Source organism: Manacus vitellinus, unplaced genomic scaffold (assembly GCF_001715985.3).
Source record: "Manacus vitellinus isolate BGI_N305 unplaced genomic scaffold, ASM171598v3 scaffold_37_pilon, whole genome shotgun sequence".
Classification (NCBI taxonomy): Eukaryota; Metazoa; Chordata; class Aves; order Passeriformes; family Pipridae; genus Manacus; species Manacus vitellinus.
In genome coordinates, this window is record NW_021940517.1 from 6261358 (window position 1) to 6283358 (window position 22001).

The following is a 22001-nucleotide window of genomic DNA, read 5'->3' on the forward strand; positions in this document are numbered from 1 at the left end:
GAATTGTCAGTTGTTATAGGCAGAGCTGCTGGCACCTCCTGTCATTTCTCTTTGTAAGATCTATTTTCTGGTTTTTATTTCTTTGTCAAACTTCTGTTCATGCTGAGATTTTCCATACCTTATATCCTCCCTGACATCCAACTTGAGAGCAGAATATGGCATCTCTGTTAAAATCAGTATTTTCTATATACTATCTATGTTTAGCTGTAATTTTTTTTTACATCAAAGGCAAGGTATCACTTGTCTCATTGCAGGCTCAAAATTCATTGTTGCACCAAGACCTCCAAATTAAGCCATCCTTAAATACATTGAGAGCCTTGTAGACAGAGACACAAGCAGATGGAGTATGTTCTTTGCCTACTTCTGCTATGTGTAAAATACCACCATTTCTCCAAACAAACTGGTATTTGGCCTTTATGGGATCTCCTAAAGAGAGAAAACTGGTTCTCCTGGTTTTGCAGTACCCACCCACTCCCAGCATGTCTAGAGGTTAGACTATGCTTCTTCCTGTTCAGGATGTACCAATGTGTTTGAGAGAAATTTAACAGTAGACCTTCTGTATCCACAACTCCAAAGGGAATTTCCTGAGGAAGACGAGTTCACACTGTACTTTTAGTCTTTTCCTGTTTCAGTGCAGTGGGAAAACACTATGCTGTCCTGTGTTCTGCCAATTTTGTATTTCTCCATTAGTCTTCATATATTTTTATTACTTCCTATGTTTTTCCAAAGTTAGAGGATATGAATTGAAAGTATACTACAAGATTTTAAATGTAAGAGTGAGCAAAGTATTTTAAGACGGTGATTGTTTGTTCCTATGTATCAGAAGAGTTGCTCTACAGTATCACAGCAGTTGACTATCTAGTGCTGAAGAGGCAAGTGATGGTGATGGAAATTTTCATATGGACAAGATACGACACACTGCATCCTTCTGCAAGCTCTGAAAGCAGTGGAATAGCATTTGACAATAGATCCCTGAAAGCCCCCTGTTCTCCTGTGGGATGGGATTGTGACAAGATCAACATTTCTGAATCACTCAGCAGTTGCTGCAGACTCTTTCCCATGCAGAGGGACTGAGACCATCCAGCAGTCCTATATAGTACAGCCCTGCTGCATTCACACATTTCAGTCCCAGCAGAACTGCTGTTCTCGACCTGCCTGCCGGTGGCATGCCACAGCAAAGCACAGCTTTCCATTTGTGTGGTCTGACAGTATCCTATTCTCCAGGCCAGCTGTTTTCAGGAGGGACAAACCTTGTGATTGAGTTATGAAATCATCTCTAACTAGGGAGAGGGTATTTTCAACTCCATCAAGTAAGATTGGGCTACATCTTTAAATGTCTGGCTTTGATTTCTTAGATGTTCAGATTTTAGTCTTTCCAGATCACCTTTATGTAGTGTTTCTGTTTATGGAACACTCAGTCCATTTGGACTCCTAAATTTTGGTCACCTCATCTCTGGTGGCAGTAATTTCCTTAGGCAAATTTTGTGCTGTTTTGCAGTGATATTTTGAGGATTAGCACATTCCTTAGAACAAAACACAATTTCTGGAAGAGACAGGTAATAACTACATATCTCAGTATATACTTCATTACTGAAAAACAGTCAGTGAACCAGCACAGAATTTCATTCCTCTTTTTTGAGTATTTGCACTTTTTTATCAAAGCACTTATTTTCCTCTCTTTAATCCTGGCCTTTTTAGTTCTTTCTAGAGTTCTTTGGGAACAATGCACTGGAGGGAGGCCATTGTTCTTCACACAGAGCTTGTTCTTTGGGTTTATCCCCTGTCTGTCTGCAGGATGCAAAATTCCTTACCATTCTGTAATCCAAAATCTTCTTACTGGGGGCTGGATAAATCATCTTGACATGTAGTTGAGCAGCTGAGATGTCATCTCTGAAGTTTGACTGTCTTTTCAAGTTAACCTTTAAATGTATTGAAGCCATTCTTCAGTTTTTCAGAGCCAAACTTCACACATTAATGTTGTACATCTTCCATGACAGAAAAGATTAGAATCATTTTCATAGAATCATTTTCTGCTTTTGCTTTTCTCTTAGCATTAATAACAATTTCTACACTTAAAAAATAGAATAGTGACAGGACAAGCAACATGTCAGCCTTGTTCACACCTAATTCTGCCCTCAGAGTTTGCCCCAGGTGGATCAATGCATGTCCATGTAGTTTCTTTTATTTTTATATCATTCTTAAGAGACTAATCTCATCCTAGACCTTAAGTCAGGCAAAAATCTCCCTGAAGCCACTGGGAGTTTTGCCATACCTGACTAATAAGATATTTGAGAAGGAACGTAATGCTTGCGAATTGGAGAGACCAATTTTGTAGGCTTCAGGTTCATCATGCAGGCAGGTAATGTCTGGCAGTTCTTTTCATGCTGGGTCTTGATCTTCCAGCAGCCATTGCAGCTCTTCCAACCTTTAATTCTGTGTAAAAATGTGTGTTCACATTATTCATCCACACTGTCCACACGTTAAAAAAAGAAAAAAGAAATAATACCTTTTAGGGTGGAAGGCAAAAATTAACTTTGGACTTTGTATCTCTGGGACTCAGTACATCACTTCTCTGGGAGAGAACTACAGACCTGTGGGGTAGCATGTAAAAAACTACTGTGATATTGACTACAATTTTTTTTAGGCCCGTAATTCAGTTTTAAAGACTTATTCTTCTGAGTTGCCAAGCATCCACATCTGGAATGTCCATATGAACACTGTGTTCAAGGTGTCTCCAGTCAGATACTTTACTTTAGAAAATACTGATAATAGAACCCAAAGCATATATCATGGCCCATACGTCTTTTTAAGCTCAATTTTTGAGGACCAAAGAATAAAAGTGATGATATCCTTTCGTATGCAGGCTTGAATAATCTTTGTAAGTAAAAGAAATAGCATTACCCCATTGGGGCTGCTTTCAGATGAGAAATGACACGTGATGTTATTTTAAAAGAACGCTATGTAGGTTAATTATTGAAAGGTATTTATGCAGCTTATAAAATGGCAGATTTATGCTCTATTACAACTAAAAGGCCACCACAGGAGTTCACTGCTGCTCTTCAGCTCTGTCTAACCAGGACTGAATCCAAGACTGGACTTTGCTGCTCTAAGGAGGGAGAAAAATTTATGAAAAAATAAGAGAAGGAAATGCTGACTCACTTTTCTTCAATTAAGACTTCATAAGAAAAGTTTATTTTTAGTCTTTGCAAATTCCCTGGTGTCTGATCTTCTGTGAGTATTTATACTTCTTTATTTTAATGGAGTATTTATACTTTTTTATTTTAATAACTCCCTTCAAGGCCAATATGAGCTAAGCATGTACATCCCCAGGGAACTGATGAAAAAGGCAATCCCATTCACTTAAATGTAAAAATAAACCATTTGGCATGCAGAAAAGAATCTCATAAATTATTATTTCTTTTTTTTTTTTCTCTGTCATCTAGTACTTTCTTGGCCAGATTGAAGGCATACACAGTTTCCTGTATGCATTTCTTTGCTTTGAAGTGTGGGTGAATAAACTCATTAAATTAGAACAAAAAAAATTTTTCTAATTTGTTGCTTGTCTTCTATTTCAATGGATACTCTAAAAGACTGAAAGTATTTCTGTATTTGTTGTAGTGCCATTTGCAGTTTATTGCAAGGGAAGTAACCTTAATCAGATTTTTAAGCTGCGTTTTCCTTCCAGCAAAATCTCCAGGTTACAGCTTTTCCAATTACATGCAGAAGAAGGCAAGGAGACAAAGATAGTCTAGGGAGCTTTCCCTTTCAGCAGCAAAGTTTGCATTTCTTTTAATGTAGTTAAAATGTTTGACAGGAGAGAGTAGGGTTTAGTGATGTGAGGTGATTTCCAAATGAGTGTTAGCTTTTTACTGACCTACTTTTTACTAGTGGTGTATTCTTGTCCATTACTTTTTGTCATTGAATAATGCTGATATATTAAGCTGTGTGCTTCAAGGGCATTGTAAAATTGCATGTAGGGGCAGGACTGAACTGTGAAAGTGCGAATTACTCCATCAGATCAAACCCAATTAAAAAGTGACAAGCACAGCAGGAGAAATTGAAAGCAAGGTTTATCTTTCATGTAACATAAGAAGCCACTATATCGGTTAGAAACAAAGCCAGTGTGAAACAGATTCTCCACCTCTTCTCATCCCTCTCCAAAAACTAATAATATCTGCTGACTTTATTATAGAAAAGAATAAGCCCCTGAGTTGTAATGGCTCATGTTGAAGGACACTGTGACAATGGCAAGAGAAGGGGAAGTACGGCACCTGTACACCTTGAAGATATTTGCTGTCAAAGCATGCACTGGGCCTCAGGTCAGCGCATTTGGGGATTGACGGATAGGGAGTTTGGAAAAGTGGTGATCATTAAAATGTGTCATTAAAGGAAGACTTACAGTTTTGCCGACTCTCTGCAGTTCCACACGAAGTGTAGGAATAAGAGCACGGTAAGGAAACTGTGAACTTCCACTAAACCCTGTAGTTGTTACAGAACTGCTACAAGCTAGGAAAAGGTGTTTAGTCTCCAGTGCCATTGTAGAAATCCTTATAGAACCTTTTGCATAACATCTACCAGCACTCTTCTAATGGTCAGTTGGATCTGTGAATGTATAAGCTAATGCAGTTGTCTATGTACAATATAATACTGCACAATCATCCTTCTGGAGTACTGGGGTTGTGGTGAGTTTGGGTTTTTTGTTTGTTTCAGGTTTGTGGGAGTTTTTTTTGTTTGTTTGTTTGCTAATCCAATAAACTTGTAAAATAAACAAAACAATAAACCAACCAAAAAGTAAATCAACTTGGCAAAATGTGTTCCATACTTGCTATTGGGATGCAGAGTGCTTCAGTGATGTGTGACTGCTGTGTGACAAGGTGAACACCACCTTCGGCAGATAGTCGATATTACACTGACCCTCATACCTGCTGCTAATGGCATGACCTCAGTGAACTCCTGTGTGTGTGTGTGTGTGTGTGTGAACTAAACTTTAGCATACCTGATTTGATTAATGCTGAGTTTTGAGGTTGAGCTTTAGTGCATGTGACATTCTACTTTTTCAAGAAAAAAACCCCAATAAACAAACACAAAAGGGAAAAGTGAGAAATATGTGAAGCACTTGATATGTGTAAGCTGTGCTCAATGGCACTGTATTGTGGGGAAGATGGGGGAGACGAGTGGGTAAATTCACAGGGTACCTGATCCATATCACAAGTTTTGCCTGTAAAAATAGTGATGCTTCATAGGATGTATATTCATGTAAAATATATATTTAATTAATGTACAATGAGTTAAGACTTCATAATAGAGACTGCCTGATTTACAGTCCTACTAGACTTGAAGTTGGCAAGCAGTGTTAGGGAGGGGGGAAATGTTATAGTGTGAAAATGATTATTATCTAAAAGCCTCCATTTTCCTGGAGGAGGTTTACCTTTTCCCCATTTGTACCATTGATAAGTACCAATGGTCATCCAAAGGAATGGCTTTATTGTTGTGTGTTATGGTCTGTTGGAGTTTCTTCTGGGTGAAAAAGCTGTAGGGACTCTTTCAGGCAATGTCTAGGTCTGAACTTTAAAAACAAATACACAACCCCCCCCAAAACACCAAACCACAAAAAAGCACAACCTAAACTTCATAATGGTCTTGAGTGGTATTTCTTTTCTAATAAAACCTTTTTGGTTTTATCAGAAAAAGTTTGATACAAGATTCATAACATTTTAAAGAAGTATTATGCATGCATTAGGCTTGCTTCCTTCTCCTAAAGGTAAAGGGGAGGACCTAGTTGTGTGGGTGCTGTTTCTTTTTTTGTGGGGATGATTTTGTTTGGTTTTTTTTTTTTGTCAAGAGGAAACTTCCACAAACTATGCCTTTGTTAGTCTTACCATTTTTCTGGCACAACCAAGAGATTAATGCATTCATTGCTAGATATATTACTGTAATAGAGATACAATAGACTTTCAAGAAAAAAGGGAGAAGACACCCACACTGTAATTTGAATGTGAAAAAGATTAATGGAATTCTTATTCCTGACTGATATATGTAAAATATGTGGGTAAGAGTTGAGTTGGTTTAAAAAAAAAAAAGAAAGCCCCCACAAAACTGTGCAGTTATACCATTACCTAACTCTGACCTTTATTTTGTAGTGACCAGTGTAAAAGAAAATGCTGAGAAGTACATGGAGATTCTAGAGGATAAACTACATAGGTAAGGATGATATAATGGAAAACTTTGAAATCTTAAAAATGCTTGTTAATGCAGCATTGATATGCATAAAAGTGTTAGGGAATTTGCATTAGAATAATACCAAAAATAGTTCAAAGTAGGAAATTCCACAAGTGTTAAGATCTCTGTTCATGATCATGTTCAGCAGCTTTTCTGCCAGCCTGGCAATGGGTGCAGGTAAAAGAATCACTGTTCAGTGCACAGGACTGCCCTGGAATGGTGGTGGTACAGCCAGAGAATGGGCTTCATGCGTGGGGTTATGGTGTCTCACTCCAGCTTTACCTGCAGGTCTTGTAACCAGAAGTGTGATCTCTCAAGCACCCAGAAACCCCCAAGTTTTAGGGATGTGACAACTGGTTGAAAAATCACCCCTTTGTTACTATTCAAAACCAATTCTGAGCAGGGCCAAGGAGTCCTTAACCAGAACTCTGGGCATCTTTAACAAGTAAAGGCACTCTATCTAACAGTTCTGAAAAAATGCCAATTTGGTGTATTGTGGAAAGCAAATAGAAACCAAGACAACAATAGAGATATTTTAAGAACTGAATCCCAATGCAGAATTTACATATGTTTATGGCTTTGGTTTTTTTTTAAAAACAAATGCTAACATTTATATTTCCTTCTCTTGCTGCATGAAGGGGGCTCTATGTGACCCCCTCCAACTTAAGGTTTTTCCTTAAATATGATCAGCAAATATTACAGTGCTGTTCTAATGGAATCTTCTGCATTCGTGAACTTTGCCCTGAACAACTCTATTTTAATTGAAAAAGGCTTTCATACATAGTCATTGGAGCTTGAGCCTTAATAAAATGCAACTCACCAAATTAACACCGCTTCCATTTCCACTACTAAGCAGGTATAATTAATTAAGTGTTGCCCTCACTGTTTTTTTGTTGTATTGATAAAGAGAGGGTTATATATATTTTTTTTTTTGCTCACTCATATTTGTGAATATAGAAGTATTTATTTGGCTCAACTCTTAAATTTGAAAGTAATACAAAACTGAACAAAAAATGATGGAAGATCAAGCTGTGTGTCTGTGTGCTGCCTTAATAACATTTATACTCCAATCCATAAGTTTAAGACAAGTCTTAAGGACTTTCAGTGCATTGTCTTTTGGAAAACAATATTCTTTATTTAGTTTGGACAATACTCTAAGGTACATGGTGTAACTCTTGGGGATGGTCCTGTGCAGGCCTAAGGGTTGGACTTGATGATCATTTTGGGTCCCTTCCAACTCAGTAAATTCTGTGACATGTTTTGATGCTTCTAGGCTGTATGGATTTAATCGACATATCAGGCTCCCAGAAGGACGTAAATTTCTATTTAAGTGCTAAATAGTTGGAGAATCTGTATATATTTTTTTTCTTCTTCCAGGGACTTATCAGATAGAATTTGCAGTTTTGATTTTTTTAAATTTAGTTATGGGGGATGATTGTATTTTTGAGTTGTCTATCTTGACTTTTCTGCATCAGTCTCTTAAATTGCAGCACCTTTTTATGTGTCTTGATAGGTGTTGTTAATGAGCTTGCAGCATGCTTTTTTCTTCTCTTCTTCTATTTGTGGGAGAAATTTGCATGCTGAACTACTGGTATTCATCCTGCTTCTTTGGGGACTATCATTTCAGGGAAAGGATTAAAAGCTAAACCTTCTTTTTGGCACTGCTTTATATTTTGGAGGCATTTTTTTTAATACCTCCAAACAGTAGTTTAAAACAGTAGTTGACCAATTCTTAGCAGCTTTAAGAATTGTCAAGTATTATAATGTATTTTGTTGCTTTTGTGTGCAAGGGTTGACTTCCTCTGTACCACACAGACCTGGGCTCGTTTTAGTCCAGGTTCTCTATTGCAGCTGGGCTACATGCTTCAGTTTTGCTGTTGAGGTAAATGTTCTTCCCAGCCTATTCTGAGGATACAAATGCATCTATACTGCTGCACTGAACATGCTCTTCAGAGCTTGCTGTCAGCTTCTCTAACAGACTGTTGTGATGTTGCCAAGATTCTAAAATTCCCCTTCCAAACTTAAGAATAAAAAAAAAAAGAAAAAAAGCAACTAACGAACCAACCTCCCCCCAGAAAAACCACTTCCCCCCCAGCAAAACCCTGCTAAAACTCAGCAAATAAACCCAACAAAATACTCCCCCAAAAAACTCAGCACAGTGTTGGCCAAGGTTCCAGATGGTGAAGATTCAGTTCTGAACGTGTTTTTTCAACATGTGCAAATGGTATTAGTCTAAAAATAGTTCATCTTAAGTAATTAAGGACTACGAATTTATTTTAATACTGGTGGAAAGAGAAAATCTGTAATGTTTTTATCACAAAGAAGTCTCTAAGATACTATGTCTTGAAAAATATATTTATGCTAATAAGGTGGTTTAGATATTTGGTTTTAAAAGGTTTCTTGGTCTTTAAGTAATTAAGTACACCTGCTTTACAGCTTGAATTAAAAAAAAACACCAAACAACTAAGCAAGAGCCAGAGAGGCTTCCCCATCCCCTGTGCCCCCCTCCTCCGGCGTAGAGAAGAAACTTGAGAGTCTTTCTCTTTTTCTGGCCTTCATATAGATGCTCAGATTACTCCTTTATATATATCATAAACTAAATAAAGAGTCCCTAAGGAAAATTTAGGGTGTAAGTTTTAAGTTTACATTTTAGACAGTAGTAGAATTTGCATCTGGCTCATGAACGCACCTTTGGGGTTGCTCTTGAAACCCAAAGAGGATCAACTCTGGGTAGCATGAATTCAAATAAGCCTCTAGAGCTTTTCTCCAGATGAAACATATCATTTTGCTAGGTAATGTTTCAAATAGAAACAACCTAGATTCAGAACACTTCAATTTAAAATAGAGCTTCAGAGTAAAGTAAAACTCTTAGAAACGTAATTTTTGACCACTTTTGCAACAGAAGAAAATTAATGAAGAAAACTCAGACCAAAACAGCTTTAATGAAGATTTGAGTTTAAAAAAGTCAATATTATCAGTTAATTTCCCCCCTCCCCCTCTCCCCTTCTTTTCTCTTTTGCTTATTTTGTGATTTTTTTTTTTTCTGGGTTGGTGAAGGGAGAGGGAACCTAGCTTATTCACTGGAGTATGTTTTGGAAAGGTGGGGTTTTTGGTGTGGGTGTTTTGTGGTGTTTTGGTTTTTTGTTTGTTTTTTTTGTTTGCTTGTTTGTTTTCTGGTTTTTAAAACAAATGCAATGCTTTTGACTGCAGCCTACAAAATACATGCTGTCAAGTAGTTTATAGAATATGTTTGATTAGGAGTACTACTCTTCTGATAGCCTTGTACCTAAAGGAAAAAAAAAGGGAAAATACGCATTGACAAAAAAATGAAATATGTTCAGTATCTACTGGTTTCACTCCAAAGAAGGCAAAACACCCACTAAGTCCACAGATTACTTGGCATTGTTTTTTCCTTTTAAAATAGAGGTTATATTCTGAGCAGTGGATTGACAGTTGTTGAGGACAGTATCCTTCATGAAAAGAATAAATAAATAGTATGTTTTGTAATGCTGCTGGCTGTCTCTTTCCCAGTTACCAGTATATATCAAGCCACTCCTCAAGTTTATACATTAAATCACTAGCTGCTCTTTTGAGAATGTAAATAACATTGCCATCGCTTCCAAGGTAGCCCTTGCAAACTGCTTACCTTTTGTTAGTAAACAGGAGATGTGCAAAAGTAGTCAGACTTAGGATAATGGAAGTGTGTTCAGCAGAGACATTTGTCTGTATAAATATTCGAAGTGCAAGAAGTTTTGCTTAGATAACTTCAGCCCATCACTTGAGCCATTTAAGAGGGAGAAGTACAGGAGAAGTTTACCATAGTAGTCTGATTTAGCTCATAAAAATTCAGCTGCACATGTTCTTGTGGGACCTGTGTTCTTTCATGCAAAGTGTATTATTTTCATCTTGCTTCTTTCCACACCAAGTGAAGGCTCTGCTTTATATCATTACCATGAGTAAAGTCGGCTTCAACCGTCAGCAACTCTTTTAAGAACCATCAAGTTCTGCCATAAGTGAGCTTAAGTCATGTAAATGATTGACAGTCATGAATTGTGCATTCAAAAGAATGCTATAAAGCTGTAAAAGGAGATTTGGGTTAGGATTCTGTGATTAAATGGTGTCTCCTAAATCAATACTTAGATAAAAGTGGCCAGATATTGAAAAACGTGTGGGGTACAATAAACACCTTTTAAATTGATGTTAATGGAGAGAAAGTATTAAGTTATGTTTGTTTAGATGTGGGAGTCCAAGTCCAGACTTGGGTTTGAAAGTATTCACTTGTTTTTGAAGATAGCAATAAAATTGCCTGTCCTTTAAATGAAGAAGAAACCTTTGATATATATTTCTGCATGAAAAGTCATCATCATCTGAGTTATTTGCTAGCTCTTATGTATGTCAATGTAGGTCATGTGACATAAGCCATTGTGCATCTGTCACATTTTACATGCACCCTGTATCTCATTAAATCTCTGTCCTAGCTTTAGTTTGGTTCCCTTCCATTGCAGACGGGGTTGTGAGAAAGATTGATCTGTGTAAGAACTGTATGTGATAGCTGGAGAAATGAAAACAAATATGTAGAACAAGATAAATTTTTTTTAAAATCTTTCAGACCCTTGCCCTTGCAGATGCTGGTAAATGTTCTACAGTAAATGTGTTTATCTTATAAAGTGCTGTGCAAAAACAGGAATTCAGTTACACTACTGAAACATGCACTAAAATGACTTGTTTCAGCTCAGTCTTTCCTTTGGAGACCCTGCTGTGCTCTTCTTGTAGTAGTAGAGGAAAAGTAGAAGTCTTCCTTTAGATTTCTCTATACCAAAGACAACTAAGGTTAAATTAATGGTGCAAATGAGCTTAATGAGATTTATGATGAAATAACAATACTTTTATTTTTCAAGTATCCATCTGCTATATATCTATAGAAACATATTTGGAATTCACTGCCTCTGTGAAACTTATTAGAAACTGATAATCTGTGAAAGTTTGCCCTCTTAAGCAGATGGAATAAACGTGGTGAAATTGTTAGAAGAGAGTGTCACCTGAAGATAATTTTTTTTTTTGGTATGCTGTAAATTATTTGATATTTGCCCTAAGAACTGGTTTTATTTGGCATACAATATATTTCCTGAGTGGCATTGTATGCTAACATGAAACGTTATGCCTGATCCATGGCCTAAGCAATTATTGTTAAATATGATATATAGTGAAGGAGCATCTCACAAGTGAAAATACCTCTTGAGGGGAAAATGCAGAGAGCAAATAAAACATCAGGAGAGACCAAAGATCTTGGGACTATCGTCTGTCCTTCTGCAGGCACTCAGAATGCAAGAGCAAGACCTATCATGGAGCACTGCACCCTGAGGCTGAAGAAACCCCAGAAGGAGCTGCCTTCATTGCTAATTAAACAATTAGGCGTTTAAACCTTTCTCAAGACTGCAATGATTTTCTGCAGTGAGGTGAGGTTCCTGCATCCAGCTGGAGCTTGTTAGCCTCCTGCACCCACTCAGAGCTCTGTTTGAAGTCTGATGCTGTGCTGTTGAAGAGCAGTCTGTGGTAGCCAAGCCTACAAGCGCAAGCTTGCAAATATTTAGCATTTTCATGACAAAGCCCCTTTTTGGTCATCTACAGACCCTTACCTTCTGTAAGGGTAAGATTTCATCTTGAACGTTAGTGCCCTGTATGTCATGTTATAGAAACTCTGATGCCTGCCATAGGAGAACTGCTAAGGCTGCTGAGTAAGGCTTTCTGAAAGCTTTTGCCTCTTGTACATGCAGCAGCGCAGGTGTGCTCGGGAGTGCCAGATGGCCTGTGGTAATTTTGTGTAACCCATGACCCACCTCAGTTTCACTGAGGGCTGTTTCAGCTGCTGGTAAAACCTTAGGAGTGCACAGATAGGACTGAAATGCCATCTTTGCCTGCCTCCCCCCAAGACTATGTGTTTTCTATTGTGCTTCCAAGAGACCATACAGCCCCATCCCTTGCTGGATAATGATCTGATCTTATTTTGCTTACCAGCAGTTCTGCTGCTGGAGTGTTAAATGCAGGTTAGACAAAATACTAGTGACTCACTTAGTCCCTTTCTTCTTCCCAGCTGGTCTTAAGTCATACACAGCTGTGAGAACATTAGCTCTGAAATTGTGAGCAGCAGACACTTTATATGCGTTGATGCATTCCTTTATATCTCATGGCCCACATGGTGATGATTTCTAAATCCCTTATCATAACTGCCTCAGGCTGGAAACAATTTTTTTATACCAGCTGATGTAAAGATGACATTTCTTGAGCTGAGGGAATTTAATGTGATTGCACTGTTCTATGGGCCTCAAAAGATTATGCTGTGACTTCCATTCATCACAAAATCAGGGCTTTTAAGTGCCTTTTCCTAATTCCCAGATAGGAATCATGAAATTATTTTGGGAGAAAAATATAATTCCAAAATAACTGGTGACAATTACACAAAGGTATTTTATTGTGCTATTTTCTGCGCTATTCTGCACAAAAGGGGAAACATAAATATAGTAAGATACAATACTGCAATGACTGTACTTTGCCATTATTGAATGATAAAGCACCTGGTAACTTTGCAAATGTGTGCAAAACCTTTCTTCTTTAATTGACTGTCTTTCGCTCTTTGTGTTGGGTTCTTTTTTTGGGGGGTGCCTTTTTTTAATTCATGGGTACACAGTATGGAAAATTACATAGAGTCTTACTCTGATACAAGTTGTGCTCATCTTCATGGTTCCTTGTTCACTGAGGTGTGAAAGTGATTGAGTGTGGTTAGGACAGCTTGCATCTAGTGAAGAAGCAGAAATCAAGCCCTACCTGATTTCATCTGTAAGTTTGGTTTTTTTAAGGGTTTCAGTCAAATGTTACTTGATTAGTTCAGAAGAAATGTGGCTACAACCTGGCTGCTCAGACTGCTATGGCATGCATGCATTCTCTATCAGAAACAATGTTTTCTCATGCAGGCAGTGTTTTTAATGCATTTGAAAATGTCATCCTTGCTGAGATCTGTCCCTTCAGACAAGATATCTGATGTTCTGAGGGTCCCATGCCCTAAGAGGACAAGTCAGGATTAAATGCCACAATATCACATTCCAGTTTAGATGGAAATAAACAGTCTTAAAAGCTATTCTCTTCCCTTATTATTCATTCTTTTAGCTTACATACCACAAGTCTCCTTTATAACATACTAAGTTTCAGAAATGTTTTTGTGTGCTGAGCTGAGTATGAATGCTCTGAATAGGGACACTGCACACTGAAAGGACAATATTTCACACTGCTGACGGTCTTAGTGGCCTTAGAACACATAGAAAGAACTGCGTGTCCTTGCAGATGCATAATTCTCTTTCTCTACTGTTCCTGTCTGTATGGAATATTTCTTTCTTATAATGTAACATTGATTATATAGGGGTAGTTTCCCCAAATGTGTTGTTTGCTCATGACATCGAGCTGTTATTTATGAATGGTTCTTATCTCCCTGAAGAAATGCTCTTGGATGGCAGTGAAATCACTTGTGTTGCCTGCCCTTTCAAAAAAGCACTGCAGGACTAGGCCTGGTGTGATTAACCTAAGTACTGAAAATTGGGAACATAGTTAGAAGCTTATGCTGCTGAAAGTGAGTATGGTACATAACTTGCCAGATTTTTAAATTTGGAATAAATCTTTGTACTTTTCTCTGACATCTGAAGGCATTCTGCCTAAACCGTGGTTTGCTGTTCTTTAGAGTAAAATAGTCTGCCTTGAACATAATGAGTAGTTTTATCATACTGATTGGGTACTCAAAAAGCCTTCAAACACCACCACCACCAAATAACTTGGGTTTCAGTAATGTTGAAAAAACACTGCGGTGTTGCCAAACCCTCATGGGACCGATCAAACATTTTACTTTGGAGAATCGGTTCTCCTTGTTGTGAGGACATTCACATTGTTTCAGTTATCTTATTTTTCAGTTTATGTGAGAGATGATGTTATGAAAATAGGATTATTTTTTTGTGTTTTCCTGATATTCTTTTCCAGCCTAAGAACAGCAACTCCACTTTGCTGTGGAAAAACTGTGATACCATGAATTGAAGGATTATCACTTCAGCCATGTAACTGGTAACAAGAACATAGGAACTTGTGAATAAAAGTAGCATTTTAAAGAGATTTCTGTAGAGGAGGGGAAATTTGGCAAGATCCCAGTGATCTTTTGGTATTGTAGTAAGGGAAGTTAACTTGTCCAAAATACTCGTGAATAAAAGGAGCTGTGAATAATGAAAAGCAAACGGCTAAGTGTGCTAGTTAATAAATTACAGGTGATTTTTTTGGTTTCTATATTGGCCCAGACTTATTTGGGAGATGCATCTCCTTTTTTTTTTAATAGTTCTGGAAACTTCATTTTCACAGTTAACAAAGAAGAAAAACTTAAGTATTCTTTCTTGCTCTGTTTTCCCCCTCTGCTTTAAATGTTTGTGTACTTTTTCATTTACTGTTCTTTAATTACTCTATCTTGAAGTTAGCAATATGAGAAAAAGGGCTTTCTGATTCTCTTCCTGCTTTTTCCTTTACTGTGGCTCCTCTGTCTTCCTTCACTGGAGTTGTCTCACTTCCGTTTTGTGTGTTTTATTCTTACCTTTGTTTTTTTCCAACTTTGTTTCATAGGACACCTATTTTTGCATATCTCCTTTGTATATCATGGAGGTGGGGGAAGTTGGATAATACAAATATAATAAAATACTAGCTTTGCAGAAAACCTGTTCTCACCTTTAGAACACATCAGGTTACTTTTCAAGCCACAGTGCAGATTCTCTTTAAATATTCTTATTGTCTCCACAATCACTTACTTGAAAATGTTTGCAGTGTCCTGGCAGAGTAGTATCTTGGAAACTCTTAGTAAATGTAACTAATGTAGGGAGAAATTTGATGGTATTGCTTTACAGAAATGGATTAGCCTGGATTAACTGAGTCTGGAAGAAAAGGGGAAAATCTTCACTCTTCCTTTTGTTTCTGGTTGTGGAAAGTGTAGGTAATGCCCACAGGAGGTGAAAAGGAAAATCATCTCTAGAAGTGCAGGAGATTAGAGTTTGTAATCATGTTTCTACAGCATAATGTGCATTTTATCTTCGGTGTTATCTGGTGCCATGTGCTAGTGGAGATCCTTTGATAAATTCATGCCTCATGCCAGGATGAAGCTCTTGATTCCCGGCCTGTAAATTGTGTTTTCAGCACTGGCAGAACTAATATTTATACCCATGAAATGCACCTTGCACAAGCAGTAAAAATGGAGGAGGGCAAAGAATGCAATCTGCTTCTTCCACCAAGTGAGAAAATATACTAAAAAAACCACCAAAATTAAACAAAAACCAACCAACCAAAAAAAAAAAAAAAAGCCCTGCTGCTTCTCTCTGTGGTCTCCACGAGATAGGGTATAATAGCATTGATGAAACACACCATGTCTTTTGTGGCAGTGGCAAAAATGTTAAGAATTTGCAGTGATAAAATGAATTCTTGCTACAAAGGAAGGAGAATTTTGTTTAAATTCCTGAAGAACCATCTGCTGGTTTAAGATTTAGAGGGAGATTTTTGCAAAAAGGGAGGGATGAGATAGGGAGGCTTTTTGGTCCAACAGCAGTGTGGGAGAAGGGGACATAACATAAAATTCACTTTTCCACTTTAAGTCCTAGCAAACAATTAGTAGTGCACCAATGGAATGTGGTATATTTTGTGCACTGTACATTTTTTGATGACTATTTGGCTTATATATGAGATGGTAAAAAGTGAAGAAGGGCATAAGAATTAAAAACATAGAAATTGTTATTGTCTTTTTTTTATCTTTTTTTTTTTGGCTTTTTGCCTGTTTGGAGACACCAGGTCACAAATACTGATTTTTAATTGGGAGGTAGGGGAACTGTGGCACATGAGCATATAGTTTTATGAGAAGTAGCAGAAAACTCTGTTCTTTTCAGCTATTCTCAGCATTGAAACTAGATCTTTTTAGAGGGGGGAAAAAAAAAAAGGTCAGATTTGAGGCCACTTTCCAGTGCCTCAGAGCTTTAGAAAAAGCAAAGCACATGGTTGAACAGCTTTTACTAACTCCCTGTCCATATTAATTCAGGTTTCATCCAGGGCTTTTTCCAAGTTACTGAATTAGCTTCAGTAGTTAGTGTGCAGCATTGTCAAAGAAAAGGTGACAGAGGATTTTACTGCTTATTCAGGGAAAAGCTTGCCCACCTCCCCTCCTTCCCTCCAGGCTCTTTGTCTTCCATTCATTTTATTCTTAGCATAGCAAAAATCATCAGAGAACAAGGCTGGGCCTTCTAAAAACATTAACTATTGCCCTTACTTAAAAAAAAAGTGTGATGAAAGTTCACAGTCTCTGTAGCTTGTTAATAATTGTGTGTTTTGTTAGGATTTTGGTTTTTTTCTGTATGCCTTTTTCTTACACTGCACTGTTCTGGTGCTGGTCCGTCATGCCTGTAAAGCTAGAGTCCAACACGGCTGAAATTCATTGCTGTCACAGTCTTGTGATCTAACCCCAGCCAGCCACCAAGCCCCACACAGCCACTTGCTCGCTTCCTCACCGATGGGACTGGGGAGACAATTGGAAGGGTAAAAGTGAGAAAACTCGTGGGTTGAGATAAGACAGTTTAATAGGGAAAGTAAAAGCTGCTCATGCAAGCAGAGCAAAATAAGGAGTTAATTCACTGCTTCCCATGAGCGGGCAGGTGTTCGGCAGTGTAAGAGCATAGGGTCTGGTGAGAGGCAGTCTAAAAACCAGGCACTGAGTGAGAAATTGATGAAAAATATCCACTTACGCAGCAGACTGTTTCCAGTAATTTCATGAGATGTTTCCCAGTCTTACTGAGAAAAATTACTGTAAACTTTTCAAAGTGCTTCTCTTTGCTCTTCAGCATCACCTGTGCCTTGCCCAGCTCTGCCCTGCTGTTGGCTCTTCTGTGAGCTGATTTCATGCAAACCTCAACCTGTCTTAGCAGTGAAGATATGACTGTGTGAGGAGAGGGAGGGATACGCAAAACTGTTTGTCACTTCTAAGTCCATGATATTAAGCTTCTACTCTCTTACCAGGTCCTCTTGGTGGCTGCTTGTAGGTGAATATGTGTAGTGAGAAAAAGCTGCTCCCTTCTGAACTTGGCAAGATCCAACCTTAATTTGTGCATTTCTCAGAGGCTTTGTCATCTCTCTTGAGTAGGATTGCCATCAACAGTAGTAATGGGTGTAGAGCAATCAAGGGAGATGAGGATGGATGCCTGACAATCACCTGCTTGCTGTCCAGCGGTGCTCCTAAATTCTTCTATCCTGTCTTTGGATGATACTTTGCGCAAAGCCCTGGCTGGCCAATTAGATAGAAACATCATGATAATTAAAGAAGTAGAAAATAAATAAAGTATTGCCATCTGCATAGCATGAGTATGAAGATGAAGGATGGCCCTATCTTGCATGTAGCTGGGGCAGTCTTTCCTACTAGCATTTGGAAGCTCTCGTTACTTAATGTACTTACTGCTGGGAGTGTATAGTGCTAGTCTGGGTAGATACACAGGGCTCAGCAATTTTAAATATACTGTCTGCAGCCATGCAGGATTCATTATATCTAACAGAGTCCAGCCAGGGAAGCTCTGTAGACCTTGCCTTTCCTTCCTTGCTCTTTTTGATCCAGAACAGGGTTTGGCTCCTGAACTTAGATGACTCTGCATGACTATAGCAGAGGTGCCCTTGGATGTTTCAGAGGAACTCTGTAAGCACGTGGCTATTGACATCAGTATTTGGCCAACACACTCATTTTTCCAGGTGTGTCTTCCTGGTTACAAAAGTTGAATTTCAAGGTGCATTCCCACATGATGACAATATATCATCTCTCCCAACTGTATCTCTTCTAAAAAGGACAATTCTTTGCCCTGTTGTTTTTAATTGTTATGTATGCTTAATTCCTGTTTGATCAGTAGTACAAAGAGTGATTCACATTCCGAATTCACTGGACACTTAAAGTCTAAATCTCTCATCATCTCAGAGAGAGAAAAATATATTATAAACTGTTGAATTTTATATCAGAAAGCAGAGGTGAATAAAAATGATAGGGGAATTGTAAATTCCTTCGATGTGCTTCCTAACACTTGTGGCCAGGGACTGTAATAAGCAATAAGACTGTAATAAGCAATAAGAGATCAGGCTCATTATTCTAATTGCTTTGCGATAACGTGTTCTTCTCTTGGTATGAATAGCCTTTGCTGCTATTACTGTAGTGCACATTTGTGGCAGCTGAGAATGTGACCTCGGTGCAAATGTTGTGCTTTCTTCCTGTGGCATGCTTTTGGAAACAAATGTATTTTCTTGGATTGGAACTGGTTGTGACTTTGAAAGCCATTGAATTACTTCAGTTTCAGTGGAATTCACTACAAGTTGAATCCTTTGTGAAGTTCAAGCTTAGGAAAGTATTGAGGTTTGTGTAGCAGCTCAGCTGAACTGAGCTAAGATGAATATGTAGATCCTGAGATGCATGTTTTCCAAAATTGTGGCCTAATTCATGCCTCTCCTTTAAATCTGATTTGGGATCAAGTATTAAATAATGCAGAAAAAATATCTCATTTCATGTATTCCCATCCAGACAAAATTAGTGATGATGTGAGGCTTTTCTGTTATTGCAGGAGCCAAAGGCAAGCAGGATGCAGACTGAGTTATCAGAGTTAGTACCAAATTTGAATGTGTTTTATCAGACTATGAACGAGGTGGAGGACAAACTAGGATTGAGAAGCTGGCTTTATGTGGGCTGCTTAATAAGAAGAATTCCTGGGTAACTTTCTCCTCATCTATCAAAGTTAAGTTTTTTACTCTTAGAATAGATTATTTATCATAAATGTTTCAGTGGAGATAGGGGCAGAGGACCATTCTTTTTTTTAAAGAGAAACAAATAGTCCTGAATGCAGGCAGTAAATTTTTATACTATAGATTAGGTAGTGTAGGAAAATAAACTGCACAGTAAATACAGGTACAAAATTGAATAGTAAATTCTCACTACAAGATGCCTCCCTTCTTCCCTTGTAAATTACTGAATTTCCTGCATCTGACACATTGGTCCCATTCTTGCATCCACCCTATGTTAAGAATCAAAGTGAAAACCATCAGCTTCAGCAGTCTATCATTTTGTGTTTCCAGTGGAGATAATTTAAGTATAACACAATGACATTGAATATTGTTAGAAAGATGACAGGCCATGATTAAAGTTCTGTTCCAGGTAAAATAAATGGCTTGAGGATTGAAGAGAAAACAACAAAAATATTGTTCGGTATTGTGTGGTATCTTGTTTTTTTAATAACACTAATCAAATGGCCATTGTTGGTTTTCACTAGAAAAATTGTTCTTCCTCTTTGTTTTGAACAGGCCTTTCAGGAAAGAAAAAGCAGACATAAAATATGTACATTTCACTTAAAATACAAGGTGGTAGTTCTGTCCTTAAGATGCTGTATCAGGATTTTTTTAGGGGCAAGAGAAATAATTCTTAAAGGGCTGTTTTTCGATTTCAGTTCAGATGCTAATCTTTCAGTATGCTGGATACAGTAGGTAATGTTTTATTGAGTGGAAAAATTGTGGACAATGAGTGTAGCTGATAAGCTTAATTTTTTAAAAAAAATTTGCAGAAAATACTGTCAGATATTTATGGTTTTCTGTTTACTGGGGTCACTGTGAGGGGCCATGTATTTTTACATTAATATATTTCTTATTTGTTGTTATTAGCATCTTTCTATGAAAAATTCTGAATGTCTTAAGGGGAAAGAATTTTTTAAGCATTATGAAGGCAGTTCAAATTCACAAAATCACATAATGTACTGAGTTGGAAGGGTTAATAGCTTTTGCAAGGTCTAAGAAAATTCCTTAGGAATCCTAGAATCCATCATAATAGAATGTGTTTACCCTTTTTTTCTTAATTATACAATTTATAGAATTGGTGGTGTAGCCTCATTATGCGTATGTGTAAAATGTCTTTAAAGACACTACCTGGAGCTACCACAAGGACTAAAATGGCAGTGTTAGCTGCTGGGCAACAGCACAGAAAGGGGGAGAAAATGGAGGCAGTGAAGAAAAGGCTAAGTTTTCAACTGAAAGGAGCGTAAAGACCTGTAAGGGTTGTCTCTGTGGCCAGACCTGTAGAAATACACCTTTCCTGGAGTGAAAGTCCAGATATGGGCAAGGAGAGATGTGATAGAAGCAGGATCTGTGCAGCAGGCAGCAGTAGTCTGAAGGAGACTGTGCAGTGTTTGGGTGGCTGTGTTTCAGCATGGCATTTTTCCTTCCGGCATACATGTTGTTGCACTTCAGTTCCATTCTCTAAGTGTTATTTATACTAGACCGAGTGACCTTAGTGTTAAATATCTCAGATGACCAGATGTCTGAATGTATTTGGGGTTCTCCTCTAGGACTTGTCTGAAATTTGGCAGATGTGAGCAAGGAGACAACTGAAGCATTGCTCTTCTTCTTGCTCACAAAGCCAACAAGTGAGAGCTCCTAATCCCAACACCACTTAAAAGATTGTGGTGGATGTTCTGTAGCAATACTGTAGAGGTTGGATCACAAAACAAAGGCACAGGATACCTGGCTCCAGTTACTCTGTCTACTGCACCTCTAGATGTACCCTGTGCTGCTATATCCCTGAGGAGATGTGGATGGCATAACCACTACACTGAGGGCTGGTTTTGGGGCTCAGCTCATCTTTTTCCTCAAATTTGCCCCTTCCTGCACATTTGCCTCTGATCCTGGGGTGCTGTAGAAAGCAAAGCCACTGCTATCACCCATTCTTTCAGCTGTGTGAAAGTAGTGTCCACACCTCTTTGCTGCACTGTCATATCCTGTCTGAGCGCACTGGATGTCTTTTGAATAGGACTGTTGTACAGAGAACTTGTCTGTAGCTATAAAGTATAGATATTAGAAAAGTCAGCTCAGAGCAAATTTTTCAGGTGTTGAAGACGTAAAAGTCTAGAAGCTAGACGGGGATTGTGAGGATTGCTTACTTGATCTTTAGTGATTCTGGTTCAGAATATTCTCTAGTAGGTGAAACATCACATTTAAAGAGGGTTAGCCACTTGTTGTTTTCTAGATATTATTGTATGTTTTATAAGGGAGAAGGCAAGGTCAGAGAAGCAAATTGCTTGTGCCAGAGAAAAGTACTGCAAGCTTCAGACTTTTCCTGGGAGTTTTAGCTAGTCTACAAGGTAGATGATAGAGTGGGTTGTCATCTGACAGGGGAATATGTGGAGTATCCTTCTGGGAGCAAGTCTTGTTTTCTCATGGAGAAGTGCGACAATAGTGCTAAGCAGCAAACAAGAGTTATCAGTGAGCTCTGAAATAAGGGAGTAGGAAGAATGTCTCCCTCACTGGGGGACAATCACATGATTGGAACCATATGTAATCAATTCATGAGATTTTCAGCTCCTGAGGAAAATGGAGAGGAAAGACACAATGCAAGGAATTGAATTGTGAAATTGAGGTTATATTGAAAGTGTTTATAGGATTAGGGAGACTTGCAAGAAGGAAAAAAAAAAAAAAGGGTTGATTTCAGATATTTAGGAAAGGTGATTTTCTAGTATGCAGGCCAAGGGAAAAAAGTGTTTTACTGTTTGGACAGAGTCCAGGTTTTCTTTATCCTTTTTCCTACACCTTCTTTCTTCTCTTTTTTTAAGTTTATCAGCTGAGAGCTGTGAGCTGGTGGGCCCTAGCTGTACCTTTGCCCTTATCAGTGCACACCATTGCACACCAGTCAGGTGGGGAAAACCAGGTTATGTGCCTCCTTCCCC

General features: G+C 38.2%; 1 protein-coding gene across 1 annotated transcript in view; it reads left to right on the forward strand.

Annotated features, from left to right (window-relative positions):
* Positions 1 to 22001, forward strand: part of DISC1 (DISC1 scaffold protein) — a 172853-nt gene that overhangs the window by 122733 nt on the left and 28119 nt on the right. Inside the window, exon 10 of the mRNA XM_018077458.1 lies at positions 6141 to 6201. Within this exon, the coding sequence (XP_017932947.1) occupies positions 6141 to 6201 (61 nt within the window). The remainder of the gene's footprint in view (positions 1 to 6140; positions 6202 to 22001) is intronic.